Source organism: Caloenas nicobarica, chromosome 3 (genome assembly GCF_036013445.1).
Source record: "Caloenas nicobarica isolate bCalNic1 chromosome 3, bCalNic1.hap1, whole genome shotgun sequence".
Taxonomy (NCBI): domain Eukaryota; kingdom Metazoa; phylum Chordata; class Aves; order Columbiformes; family Columbidae; genus Caloenas; species Caloenas nicobarica.
The window spans coordinates 95642123-95657159 of NC_088247.1; the positions used below are offsets into that span (position 1 = coordinate 95642123).

The window sequence follows — 15037 nt, forward strand, 5'->3', positions numbered from 1 at the left end:
AGCTGAAGTGGTGCATGGTACATTCAATATAATAATTCCAAATGCTGTAATAGTTGCCATTCCCTAAGAGCGCTATATGGATATTGAATGTATTTCACATATCAAAAATAAGGACTTGGATGTTTAGCTTATTTTTTGAAAAAAAGCACCCCAAAAGTCCAGTTCAAATGGAAATTTCAAAATACTTCCCTACTTCATTTCAAATGAGTGACTTTGTATTGCCAAGATGAGATTTTCTTCCACGGGAATAAAATAAAAAACAGAAAAACACCAACAAAAAAACCCTCCAAACAAACAGAAAAAAACCAAAGCAAAACAAACAAACACCTCCCCCCTCCCAATGAAAGTGGATTTGAATAGCGACATTCAATCAGTATGTTGAAGCCAGCTCTAACTTAAAAGTTATTTCTTCCACACAATTAATTGAAAATCATCCTCTATTTTAGGCATGCAAACAGAAGTACATACATTTGTTTTTTAAAAAAGGTCATATTAATATTAAAAAAATAATATTAGTATTTTAAAACACTATATTTTAAAAAATTACTTACTATAGCAACTTTCACAAGCTCGACCTATTAGAGAGGCCTGCGCTTGGTAAGAGGCTCCCATTGCTCCATTGACTGCAGCAGGTTTCCCATTGTTACTGGATATTTGATTGGGATTTGGTTTATTGCTTTAAAAAAAATAAAAAGATGTAAAGATTTTACTAACTCGTTAGTCAACATGAAAACAAACCACCTAATTTTGGCATTCTGATGTGTGGTGACCACATCTGTAAAAACTGTTCTAGACAACAAGACAATTTTTTAATGCTCGTCTAGTACTTTCAGCACCGTAAGAGATTTGCTATGTAAAGAGCTGCTTTGATACGCAAGTTTACAGATCTTTGTAAAATGGTCTCACTTGGCAAGCTAGTACAAGACCAAGTCTTGGGGTGAAGCCTTAACATAAGCCTGACAGAATTTAAGAAGGAGACTCCAGTCAACGGATGAAGCTTTACAAGGTGAGGCTGGGCTTTGGGTGTAGCATGACAAGAGTAGCAACCCTGACTGTCACACTGCAAGGCTGCCCACCCTAGAAGAGGACCCGATGCCTTGTGTCTCGAGCAGAAGCGCAAACATCCCTTCCCCACCAAATGCAGTCAATGCCAGTGTCCCACAAGCCTGGCAAAGCTCACCCATGCATCAGTCTGTTCTGCCTGGGCTGAGTCTTAAACTCCTTTCACACTCTGAGAAGGCTGAAGAACTGTTCTTGGATTTTTTTTGTTGTTGTTGTTATATTATGATGATGATTAATTTACCTACTAATACTTCAGTGACTTTAAGGTCAGTTAATTCACTCCTCACTAGGTTAAGTATAGTATTTCCAAAGCTCCAACTTTGTGGGTGTTAACTACTCCTTCGACAAGCTATACTCACAAGACAGTGCAAGGCTGGATACATTGATTCCTAAGATGATTATTTGGCACTTTACATAGCATAAAGTATATTCAAGATTAGATAAAACGACTAACTTGAAGAAACCTTCGCTGTATCAAGTCTGTACTCCAAATGCCAGCAAGTCCATCTCCTATCTTCTTCTAGTGAGACACACTTTTACAATTTCCCAATACTCTTTATAAAATACCTTGGGCACAAGGTACCGGAGGAGGGATCGAGAGACTATTAAGTCTCTCATGTTATGATCTGTTGCTTAGTTACCTTCCAGAGAAACCATTAATTGAAAGGGATTTTTTGGTATTGAGGAGAGAATCTTGTTTTTTTCAAGTTCAAAAAGGTATTCAGCTCTGAGAATCAAATCTACTCAGATTTCAAATACAATAAAATCAGTCTTGAAATGCAGCATTAGCAATCCATTTGCCTATGAGTGTCCCAGATGGCACAGTTATCAAAGATTTGAGAAGTCCTACCCTCTTACTGTTGACTATGGATTTTGTCTTGACATGAAAGCAAAAGACAGAGATTAAGAGAGATCAAAAAAGGCAAAAAATCCTACATTTCGAAACAGGTTTTGTTATCCAATAGAACTAGTCTCTACTGTGAACATAATGGCAGACATTCTGAACTGTCCACACTATCCAAGGAAATTAAATTGAAAAAGCATTATGTAAAGTCGGAGCATCTTCGAGTTTTCCTAAAGCAGCCACTTCCCTGAGAGGGTTAGGAAACACTCTTAAGAGTGTTCAGCATTTTTCAAAAGGTGCCATTTATTAGAGCCTTGGGTTTTAAAACTCACATTTCTTTGGAGATTAGATTAGAAGACTGAATTTAACAGTCTGCTGTTGGTATTATTAAATCTGGCTAGGAGAAAAGGCTGTATGAAATATGGAAATGAAGCTCTATTGTATGCAGTTTATACAAGTCATCGAAAAGACAACAGTGGATTTGCAAAGTATTTCATTTGGTATTCTAGTCTTCTGTTATACAAACACTCATAAAATGGGAAATTCACATGTATGTAAATTGAATATACCCACAGAAAACGTAAAAGAATGTCACCTGTCATCCTTTCTCTTCCATAATCTTGAGGAAATTATGAATATGAAAGAGACAGATTATATCTTGTTTTCTTGTACATTATTGAAAAAAAAAAACTATTGTTATACTCACTAGGTAGGGATGTACACTTGTTTCAATTTACTTTCTGCTTCAGCTGCTTTCAGACGTTTCTAGTTGAAAAATTAACACATTAAAATATTTTATTATTTTCAAGTGCAAGGTTTCACAAAACTGCACACAGCTCAACTTTAAATTATTTCTGTTTTGTGATTCCACATGAACTTCCAAAACAAGCGTAGAAATCTACAAGATGAAAACCATGAAAAACGAGTTCTCTGTTTTTATTATTAGTTTGAGATTATAGTATACTGTCCTGCCCAGTAAAACTCGCAGGCCACACACGTGACAACAAAACTGTAAAAACAACAATTACAATTCACATAAACTACATCTACATAAACACATAGGACATTGTGGCTAACTCTAACTGCAGAATAAGAAGAAAATAAATGCGTGAAATCGCACACGATGAGTTTCTTATCAGTCCTGTAACTCAATACTTCTTGTGTGCTCTGTTCCACTTGAGGCTGGTATTTCATAAGCACTATAAGGACGCTGAACAGTAAAGTCAACTGACAGAAATAACTAAACATTAAGTGCCATTACAACCGTAGCTCAGGAACACAGCAGCAGCAGGACCGCAACACTACTATCAAGATAGTCTGTGGATTTATTACATTATTACCTTCTTCATACTCAGAACAAACTCAAAACATGCTGCACTCAAGGTAGTATTACAAATGTCTAAAATGTTAGGGAGTTTTAGTTATTGCTATATGTTACAGAAGTAACTAAGATGACATTTTTTTGGCGATGGCACAAGAAATACAGAGATCAGAAGTCTGTTTATCTGAAACATTTGTCTGTACATAAAAGATGAAGGAAAAAGATTATTTATTTGCTCTTCCTGTACTCAAGGCATTAGTTCTGTTCAAGGAAAAAAAAAGCGGGGGGAAGAAAAGGAGTTGAAATTCAGTAATTTTTTATATATATATATACACTTTTTTTTTTTTTTTTTTTTTTTTTTTTTTTTTTTTTTACACACGAGGGAAAAAACCACGGGTGACACTGATATCCAGCAATAATAAATCAACACTACATGCCTGTCTCTCAAGATTCCCCCTTTATCAGGTGTTTCAGTCCTCCATTTCTCCTACAGCAGCCAATTCTCTTCTCTGCTATACCCCTCTTTTCTGATATCCAATCTTTGGGAGGCTCACAATCCAGGAAGATATTTACCACCTTGAGAAAAGTATCATCAAAAGAGACTACTCCAGGACTCTCTCCCCTGAGCCACGGGGTGAGTTACAGGGTTCATCAGCTTTACTGGTCGAGCAGCCTGAGCAAAGTCTCCTCATGTAAACCGCTGGTCTTTTCAGAAAATTGCCTCTGTACCATCCATCACCATAACTCTCATTTATATATACAAAAAAAGCATATTTGAAGAGGAATCTATGACAAATAAACTCCTAAGAAGTCCACGCCACCACAAGTTAATTCCCATGCAACAAGAGAGCCCTTTTCAACTTACTTCCAAGATAGGTTTGGGGTGTTTTTTTTGGTTATTACAGGTTTTTGCTGTTCAGACACGTCTTTCCTCAGCACCATGCTTGGTGGCACTGCATTACATTCAACAGGCCCATAGCAAAATTGCCAACGCAGTTATGCTCTGCCTGCTTAAGTCAGTCTTTACAAGAACAAGGAGACAGAACAGCAGCAGCATGCCCCAAGTCTCACGAACTAATAGTTCTTAATCTGAGAACATTCCGCAGCCCAAGCAGAAGAGCTCACAACAGTGAACTCCTCCCACTTAACAGCTTCGGGCCACAGGCTTTCCACAACTGTTTCTTTTTCCTTTTCATATGAAACCCAACAATACAGAATTTGTTTTCAAACTGAAAATGCAATGAGAGACTGCAGGTTAGCAGGCAACATGCATTCCGCAGAGGTTCATAACGAACCAGTCCCATTCTACAAAAAGAACAAATAAATCTCACTGCACACTTAGCAAGATGAGAGCAAAAGAGAAAAATGCAATAAAGGGAAGGAAATGAGGAAAGGAACCTCGGAGCACTGTCATAATGTAAAGGCATTGCAGGAAGCTGTATTAAGCCCTGATGGCAGTGTCAGTGAGAAGTGACTAAACACATTAATTAAATTTTAGCGTACTTTTAATACTGGCATGGGGTTGTAAGAAATGCAATTTTAGCAGTCGCTTTCTTCCTTTATTTACTAAAGTGAATCATATACTGCCTTCTATAAAATAATCAGACAACGGCATTTCAGTATAAGCTGTATTTTTATGCACTAAAACGATGGTTAATGTTGCTCTCTAAAAGCAACAGAAAATGTCACAGCTTGAATTCACACCAACCTATCAACCTCTAAGTACTGAGAGAGAAGAAAGGATGCAGAAACAAAACTATCAACAAACAGTTGCAATTTCTGAGATGAAACCTCTGCCTGTCGAAATTTGGAGGCTGAAAACTGGTAAACTCTAAAGGCTGCAAGTTGCAATTGAATACGTTTAGACAAGATACAAAGCGTCAGAGAGCGCTGATGCTTTTCCTGAAAACCAAACACAAACGCAAAACCAACCAAACAAAAGAAACTCACAAAAAAAACCCCAACCAAACAAACCCAAAGCAACAAACAATTACATCTGATCTTAAACAGCAACCATTTCAAACAAGTCTTCCAAACTGCATTGTAGGGGAGGTTCAGCTACACTAACTCAGCTTTTCACCTGGGCTCTACTACTTTTAATCAACTACCCTTGAAACTGAATATTATTTCTCTATAGGCACGTTTGTTATGAACACCAACTGACAAATATCCCAAGCAATTACCATTTGCCTATGTTAGTGCTGTTTTCAACAGTGGAAATAAATAAATGAGACAGAAATGTCATATATTGTTGCAGCACAGTCATGTAGTTATCCTTACGCATATTCTCCCTTTTTCTGTTGCGAAGTCTCAATAAAAGTCTTTTCGTATTGAATCAAATTTCTAAAGAGAACACCACAAATAATGAGAATACATTTCACTCAGTGGAACGAGCTGCCCAGCCTTCCTCAAACACTATATAATGTAGTTGTCATGACAAATGCCATATGGCCAAGAATGATTACCTGACTGGTAATCAGGACTGAATTAGTTTTGCTAGACAGGTTCAGCACAGGCTGAGAACTTTAATGTATCTATTTGCTTTCACCTTGGCTGGAAAGGAGCATGCTCTGAAGGGAAGGTAGCAGTAGCATCTCCACTGCCATTAAATCAAATCACCACCTTCGGCTACCAAGCAAGAATAACATTTAGTAGCAATTACGGTAAGGAAACCTTTCTTATGCCTGACACAACGCAGCCAATTCACACAAAGAAATAGAGGTAATTAAAGAGCAAATTTTCATATTAAATCACACCAATGTAGAATTCAGAGACTGTATTTTATGCGTAAGATTCAAGTATGTACATCGACCTTTTTGTCTTCCCATTCCCCCAAGCTGTCCAGCCCCTCAAGCATGATATTTAGAGAAGAATGACTCTGAAATTGCCGCTTTCTTACTGAACATACTTTCTCCCTGAAATGCATTCAATTATCTCAGCTTGTTCTGGTGGGGTAAAAAACCCTACAGATGTAGGGTGTTTTGAAATATATTATTTTTTACCTTTCCAGAACAGACTAAACAAGGGCAGGATGAAGCTCTTATCTCTTGTTAGGAAGGATTACAGAAACGTTAACCAGGATAGAAATGAGGTATCTGGTCTACACTGGTTTTGTTATTGATGACTGTGCTTGGCTCTGAAAGAACACGTCTAAAGCATTAAATCCTGTGGTGTATTGCCATGTTCTGAGTTAGGATGTTCTAAGTCTACTTAGTTATTAATACAGGTAAAACACAGGCATTTATAAGAGTATTCAAGTTGCAGATAACCATAAAACCTATGCGTTTTTCTTGCATGTGAGGCTAAAAACCTAATCCTGCAAAAGCATACACTAACTCAATACACCTTGATCATTGTAGCAATGGAATCACAATGAAGCCCTAAAGAAGGAAGGGAGTTTCAGTCTTTTACCAACCACTCCAGAGCAAGTTTTTCAGAAAAAATTCACAGGAAACAAGATCAGTCTCTGAGCAACCTAAGAGTGTTGACAGAAGTCAATTTACACTTCAATTTATCCTTACTACATGGCTTTCAGTATCAATAAGATCTTTTTATCTCGTCTTCAAGATAATCCATTGCTCAATCCTTAAAAACAGTACAGCACATCTCTGCTCGCAATACCTTTCTAGGCTAAAAAATAACAGTGCAAAAGAAGTGTTGAAAGCAAAATAAATGGAAACAAACCCAGAAGAGCATGCTTGAATACACAGCGTGTTGTTTTCTATTTGCATTATCCACAGAAGTAAAACGTCCTAGTGATAGTCCAAGGCTCTACTATGTGGTAAAAGACTTTTCCCTTCACTTTTCATACCCTAACAAGACAATGTAGCAAGGATTCCAAATAAACAAGATCAAGCTGAACCAATTATCCTTCTGACACACAACAACAAAATCTGGAACAATTCCAACGATGTATCTAACAACACAGCTGTAATCGTTACTGCAAAAAATTTATTTTCAGCATGCTGTACATAACTTCACCACTGATTATGTAGCAACTACAGGATTTACAAACTTAAATGCTAAATCATAAATTAAAATGGAGTATTTTACAGTATTCTATATTTCTAAGTCAGGAAGTAAATATATAAAGAGTGCAATATATAAAAAACACTAACATTGAAATTTTGCCTAAACCTGCTTAAAATGTCTCATTGTACCCAATATAATCTTATCACATTTCTGCTCCAGAGCAACTCAAACCACTGAACATTTAATCGGAAAGATGAATCCATCGACTGTGTGCAGAATGTTCTCAATTTTGTTTTTAAATCCTGGTAATGCCAAGGTAATGTTCTATCATGGAGTGTCCATAAAAGATTCATAACATTAGCAGCCACTCTAACACAATCTATTTTTCCTTTTCCTTCAGCCCCATGCTGAAGCAATGCCTAAATGCCGAAAGCATTTGCTCTGCAGCTCTTTTCCTTCTTATCCTGTGCAGCAGTCCGACCCAGGAATCCCATTGCTACAAACCAGCATATAATACAAATGGCTTAAAAAGTCCTTCACAGCTATGCAATGTACAGTAGGCATCAAAGGATTTGACAAGGCACCCTGTGAACAGCACAAAACCACTGGTCTACAGCCTAAAATATTATCATAGGCCTCCCACGACATTCCTTTTTAAGAACAGGGATTATTATGCTTTAACAAGTTCAGATTTTTTAAGAACATGGCAGACTGGTTCATGCTGAAATAGCCATTAAATTACCTGTTGTACATATCTGTCAGTGGTTTTCCACATGTAATAATACTCAATGATGCTAGTCAGTGACTTCCAAGGGAGCTGAAAAACATTTGTTATAAATTAAAGTGGTTCCAAGAAACTTCAATGCCCACATTTTATTAAACGCATGTTAAAATCAAGTATAGTTGATACATGAATTCTAAAACGTGAATATATTAAGTCCCTACATTACAATCCATATGCAAATACATATTACTATTAATAATAGACAATCTTTCCTTACAGTTAACAAAGATGCAGTATTACAACAATATTACACATCCAAATACAAATGTAATTTGTTCTGTTTAAGCCATATGGTTAAACAAAATGATCAAAACAGAATCCAGATTTCCGTCAGGAAACACAGAGGGTAATATCTATTACTAAGCGGATCAGATGGAGAACAACATCAGGACTAAAATAAATCATCTTGACAAGACTGTGTTCCAGTCTCATGATAGTTTTAATCTTAAAAAAATACAATGGTTACTGTACTCGGTTCACAGTTTTTCAAGTTCTATAACAACCCAGCTGCTCATTCAATACCACTGGTTTTGCATAAATCTCTGCATACTCTTGACCATTAAACAAGAAACAAAAGGATGCTTAAGATAAATGCTATCTTGAGTAACAAGAATGACACTGGCAATATTTCACAAAAACCTCGGTGCAAACTCAGGGCAAGTGATGATGATGATTATAATCATCATTATTTTGGGTGCACATGTTCACTGGTAAAGTGAAACCGTATTAGCCTAAGTTTAGGGGAGAAAATTCAGCATACAGCGGTCATTTTTAATTACTATCGAATCCTCTATTTAACTCCATAAATTCTTTCTGTCATTGAAGTTAGTAATTCTCTTACAGAATTCATGCAATTTTTCTTCATAACCTGGAAAAATGCTACTATTTTGTTCATGTTTTTTTCTAGAGGCATGCATTAAAGCTAATATTCTCTACTCGGCAGAAACGAGGATGATTTTTAATAAGTCTAAGAAAATACAGAAGTGGTAACGTTATCTTTCCAACCTTATTCACTCCACTTTGGGGCTTTCTCCATGGCCTAAGCCAAAATAATAGGTTCCTGAAAGCACTAGAGGAACAAACTGTACCAAGCTGCCTCTGCCAACAAGCAGGAGCTCACAGACCGTTTTTCGAGCTGTTTTCTTGCAGATACTCAGAGGAACTGGGTCTTGCTCTCACCTCAGCCTTTCAGGAGCTGGGATTCAGGTCTACACCCAGCTGTGAATTCTTTTTGAGGCCGTCTACTACAGTGTGTAAATCCCGGGTGAAAACAACAGCAGTTTTGTTCATTCGCTTTTAACATGCAGCAGTGTAATAAAGGCATAAACTGATGTTGCAATAGATAGCAACACATTTGGTTTCCCAAAATCTTTTTACTTTCTCAGGTAAGCTATGCCTTAAGAGAAATCTGCCCAAGAAAAGGCCAGTGATGGGAACATGTGTTTGGTGTGAGGTCTCTAGGTCCATTTTCTTCCTGGCATCCAGGTGAAACACTGTCACCCCAACTACCTGTCATTGTCAACTAGTATATTTTAGCTTCTCCACATTAATTTTCCTTCCTGAACACTTATTAACACATTCAAGCTACAGATTATATTTGACATTTATCTAGAAAATACTTTAATCTGTTTTAACTATGATTGTGACACCCATATGTTCATATACTCAGTAGGCACCCACAATTCAAGAAGGGTGATTAAGGTGCTTGGACTGGATAACCATAATCCTTCTACACTTGGATTTGCAACTCAGAAAACCTGTTTGATAGACTGAGCATGACCATCCTGTATTCTGTTTACTAAAAGGACGAAACACTGTAGGGGCATGTGAATTTTCCACAGACTGCTCTCAACTGCCAGAGAAGTTGTGAACCGCCACAGAATAATGTACTCTCATGACAAAATTTTATTAAACACTAATTGAAAGAAGTATAAATGAGCAGCTGCATGACATTTTTGTGGCAGAAAATTAGCAGAGAGGTATGAGCAGTACAAAAAACAAGAGAAGGAATTTTCAGTTTCTTTAGCTTCTGCAGGATAAAAAATGGACCACTCAAATCAGACCGGCATGAAAACCTGGGGATTATCAAGTACATTAAAATGAATGTGGTAATTTTAAGGCATGTCTCCACAATTTTCTGAAGTTGGAAAACAGTTGCTCCTGTTTTCCATGAACAGTTCGAGTCTGATTCCCAAGGCCTTTCCTGCCATATGTAAAATTTAACAGTTATAAATTTGTGAAAACTGTTGATAACGAAAAACTAAGAATTAACAAGCGTAACAGCTGTCTCATACAATTAGGAAAAATAGCTATATTTGGAGAACAAAAAATATTCAGTCTTTTCCCATTCTACCACCCTGGGATGTGAAGTAATTCAAGTATATCAAGTAAATTCAATTAAGTTAAAATTTTAGGTTGATTAGGATTCACATAGGTTCTTAAAGACAGCAGAATCTCAACAAATGAGCTCCTATAACAGTTGATGAGTCAACAGCTGATGAAAACCATTATTTAAAGGCTACACTGGTAATCTGAAAACAAATGAGCTGCTTCTGTCTATTAAAAGGAAAGGTAAACTCCTTTACACCATTTAATTTATAATAATTGTCTCGCTCACTAATATTTAATGTTTATAGCTTAATGATTGAGCTGCACGCTGAATGTCAAACAGTGCTACTTCTTTCTAATTGCTGGGAAAGTACATGAACCTGCCCTTTAGAGAACGATCAGGTAAGGGCTGCAATAGCAGCTGCCGTGCCTTGCAAATCCAGGCTGATTCAGAAAGGCAACTCCTCTGGCTTAAGACTCAAGCAGGTACTACACAATTCTTCTGTTTCAGGCCAGGGCCACCAACCACTTTGTACCATGCAGCGTGACAGCCCTGCCTGTACAGTGGCACCACTGCGTGACTGCTTAGGCTCCGGTTTAGTCTCGTGCATCGTAGAGTTTAATTTTATCATTAGATCAGAGGTGTCCAACTCAGTTTCACCAGGGGCCACATCAGCCTCGTGGTTGCCTTCAAAGGGCCAAATGTAATTTTAGGACTGTGTAAATGTAGGAGTAGTTAGATCCTACATGGACACCCGAACAAGTCAGCACATAGACTACCAGTGCATTAGCTTCTTTGTCCGTGCTCTTACAACGCATGTAAGAGTACTGACTTTTCGATGACTAGCCACTGAAGAGAGGGCTGATAATAAATAAATGTATTCTCATGGAAAATCATTTCTTCAATGCTATGTATTTATACCTACCTCACCCTGCAGAAATTTTTCATATATCCATGACCTAAATCTTGAAGGACTATTTTAGATGACTACTTAACACCAAATATTTGTTTTCAAATCCCTGTACTTTTAGAATGCTAAATAGCAAGTGAGAACACAAATTTCACTCTGGAGAAATTAAGATATCCCAAGATTACACAATGCTTAATATAACTGAAATATTTCAAATTACATAGAATTAGATCAAGACTGTGCGCACTAAGTCACCATCTAAATTCATATGTAAAATAGATGTTGTTCTCACAAGGTTTTAAAAACTACATGCCACTCTTCCAAAGGTAAAAAGAAAGTGACCAAGCTTAGACAATATCCCTGTTCTAACTGAGACTATAATTAATTAGTGGCCCACATCCATTTCTGCTGCACCCTGACTCATCATTAACGTGCCCTCAGCAGGCTACACAACCCTACCTCTAGACGTGTGCGTCTTTCACTTTGGGTGGAAGGCAAGGGAAAATATCTGTATTTTGGGAAGGAAGATTCAGTGAAAAAGGAAGGGTGTCAGGAGTCTACCTGAGATAAAATTTGAACATTTTAAACAGCTCTTGGTAGACTCACTCAAGCGTCTAGGATTTGAGCATTACAAACACACAAGCAATTCCTGCAACACATTACTCCACTGTATCACTCTGATGTATGAATATCAACAGAATTACATGTAGCATAACACAGAAATTATACAGAAAATAAAAATACTACATAAATCTTAGAGACAAGGCTTAGGCATACTTGCTCACTAACTGTTAGGACTCCACTTGTAAACAGCCAATAAAATCTGTAATATATGCTCTGGGCATTTTGAAAAGCCAAACACTATGTATCAGGAAACATTTAGTTAGAAGACATAGCTCCTGAACTATTGTACAATTACAGCTAAGGACCATTTATCTGTATGAGAAATAATAAGGAATTGTAGATTACAGTAAGATTTCAGTTCTTAAACTCTATAAAATATTCTTTTGTAATCATATTTTCTTGAACTTAAACAGATCTATTTCATCCATGATGCAATTTTTAACCTTATGTGATGAATGCAGTGAACATTTTTTCCCTTGGGAATCTCAAAAATAGCACACAGATCTCATACACCTGTTAAAACGTCAGTCCTTCAGAAAAACAATAGCCTTCCCTTCCCAAGTTCATTCAATTATCTATTCCATTTCGGAACTGTCAACGTGAAGACAAGATAGCTTAGCACAGTGCCGAGCCTCCTCCCACTGTCCCGCACTCCGTCTCAGGGGGACTTCTACATTTACCATACAACGACATATTTCCCTGACAGAGATTATTAGTAACATCTGTAAAGAAAAAAAAGCTGAGCTCTGAGTCAAGCAGAATGAGTTCTTGTGAAAATGTTTCCATCGACTTCAGTATTAAATAATGGCATTCCTCTGACTCACATCCAAACCTTTTCACAAAGCCCAGTTTGAACTTAGTACAACAGAGGAAATATTTTTCCTTGAAAGAAAGAGGCTCTTCAAGAAACACAGAAAAAAAATTGCAGTCAAACTACTACCAGTTCCAGCAATCAGTGTTAGAATCTATTTCTTTTAATTACTCTACATTAGAATTCAACAAATTAAAGCTCTGCTGCCCTATAGTCTGATATTTCAGTACCAAAACCAGTGTAGTTAGAACATATTGGAAAACACTTCCTTTACTTTTCAGAAGTGCCGAAATACCTAATATCTCAAAATGACTCCCTGTAGTGCACTTTAAAAGCTATCTGAATATAAATTTCCCTCTGCTAACCATAGAAGGAAACCCCAGCTTTTTCAAAAACACTCAAGGGAGTCAGCCACGTAGCTGCTAATGAATTTCACTGGAAATTGTGGAAAACTTCTGAAAAGCTACTGAAACACTTTCAGATGCTTGTAAAATCCTTGTAAAAATCCTTATCAAAACACATCAGCATGAGACACCCTACCTGGCATTAAACCATTAAACAAATTATCTCCTGTCAACATCTTTCCAAAGAATGGCGCTGAACAAGAAAGCATATTGACTTTCATCCAGATAAAATGTCTAGGTATGTTTATTACATATTATCAGCTACAAAGATTTCTCCACTAGCCAATCTTCCAAACCTACAGAAAGCAGTTACGCTCACCCATGCAAAAAAACAGTAACAGAAAAATGTTACCACTTTCATACTTACAAAGTCTTGTCGAATGTCATTGAAGTCCTTGCCATACTTTTCCAATGCCTCTTCAAATAAACTGGCTTCTGATGCTGACCACTCTTCCATTTCATCTCTGCACAAGACAGGCCCTCCAAGTGGCACTAGAACACTGATGGCACTGCTCAAATCATAGTTGTGTTTATGCAGCGTATCCATTGCATGAAACTAGCAAAGAGAAGGAGAGAATACAATTTGTCTAAATAAGACAGCAGTCCACTTTGGTTACTGCAAATTCAATGTCTTATTTTCTATAAGCCATGCAAGAAGCCTGAACTAATGCTAAATTTAGAATCTAACCTGATATCATAGGCTTTCTGCTGTGGAACTGGTACTGTAACTGCTGCTCCAAATATGCTCCCAATTAACATGGGAATATCTGGAAGAATAACTACTATAATGACAAATATGTCTTTTCTTAACTTAGAAGGAAGTACCTTGCCAAAGAGCAAGAGAGAAGGGTTTTAAAAAGCTGAGGGGATAGGAATATGAGAACAGACAGACACAATAATTAAACCATGGTGGTTGGCTCCTCTGGTGCCTCATTATAAGACATGCCTTTCATTAAGCGTAATGGAACTTACTGGACCATTTGCAATGGAGAAACATTTATATGGAACTCAAACACTAAATGTACCCCTTTATTAGCAGCACTGCACATATACTTTCAAACAAGAAGAAACTGCTATAAGGATGATTCTACTCTATTAATCACTGAACACAGTAAGAAGGATGCACAATGTGTGGGACTTATTAGAAATTCTTAATCCAATGAAATCTTCAGAAAATGAAAAATCTTAAACTAAGTAACTGTTTTGTTGGGAAAAAAACAAAACCAAACGTCTAATGTGAGCAGAATTGTGTTGGTAAGGTCATATCAGGAAGTGTGAAACTGAAAACTCATTTTGAGTATTACTGAAAACATTACATTTTCCCACTGCCTTTACTGCACTATTGAAGTGCAGACTAAATCAGTTTCCTGTTTAATAGCCTTTGAGTACATCACAAAATTTAAGAAGTTAAATATTTCTCATAGTACTACTAAATATGTTTTATCTGGAATATAAGAACTGTCCTACTGAATCAGACCAGTCATCCATCTGGCCAAGTATTCTGTCTCTGACAGCAGCACCCAGGGATGTTACTTAGAGAAAATATGCAAGTCTAACCACGGTCTGAGGTAAATTCCCATTTCGTTCACTAGCATCTACAGATCTTGGGAATTAGGAATGTTAGGCAGTACACCTCTCCCTAGACTCCTTAGTACCCCCTTACGGACCCATGATGCATAACTTTTCTAACCTCTTATTTAACTTGCTGATATTGTCCATTCTCACAAAATTTTGTGTAACTAAATTGCAGGAGCTCTAGAGATATAAGGCAGTACCCTAACTATTCTAAACTGATCTGTTAGCTCCATCGAGTGTCCTCAAGTATCTGATGAGTAGCAGATCTACTTTAGCATTAACTATCATCTTCACGATTCTGTATACAAATACTTAAAATAATAAGCAACTCCTGCTGATGCCTTTGTAAATTTATCTATTGCACAAAGGCAACATCAACACTCAGAAAATACACAGGATTA

The 15037-nt window shown here is 37.0% G+C and overlaps 1 protein-coding gene across 1 annotated transcript in view; it reads right to left on the reverse strand.

The window, feature by feature from the left end:
• The window catches only part of MTA3 (metastasis associated 1 family member 3), a 130834-nt gene that overhangs the window by 52669 nt on the left and 63128 nt on the right, over nt 1-15037 (reverse strand). Inside the window, exons 9-12 of the mRNA XM_065630934.1 lie at nt 13429-13617; nt 7942-8016; nt 2613-2671; nt 552-676 (exon numbers count right to left, since the gene is read on the reverse strand). Of these exons, the coding sequence (XP_065487006.1) occupies nt 552-676; nt 2613-2671; nt 7942-8016; nt 13429-13617 (448 nt within the window). The remainder of the gene's footprint in view (nt 1-551; nt 677-2612; nt 2672-7941; nt 8017-13428; nt 13618-15037) is intronic.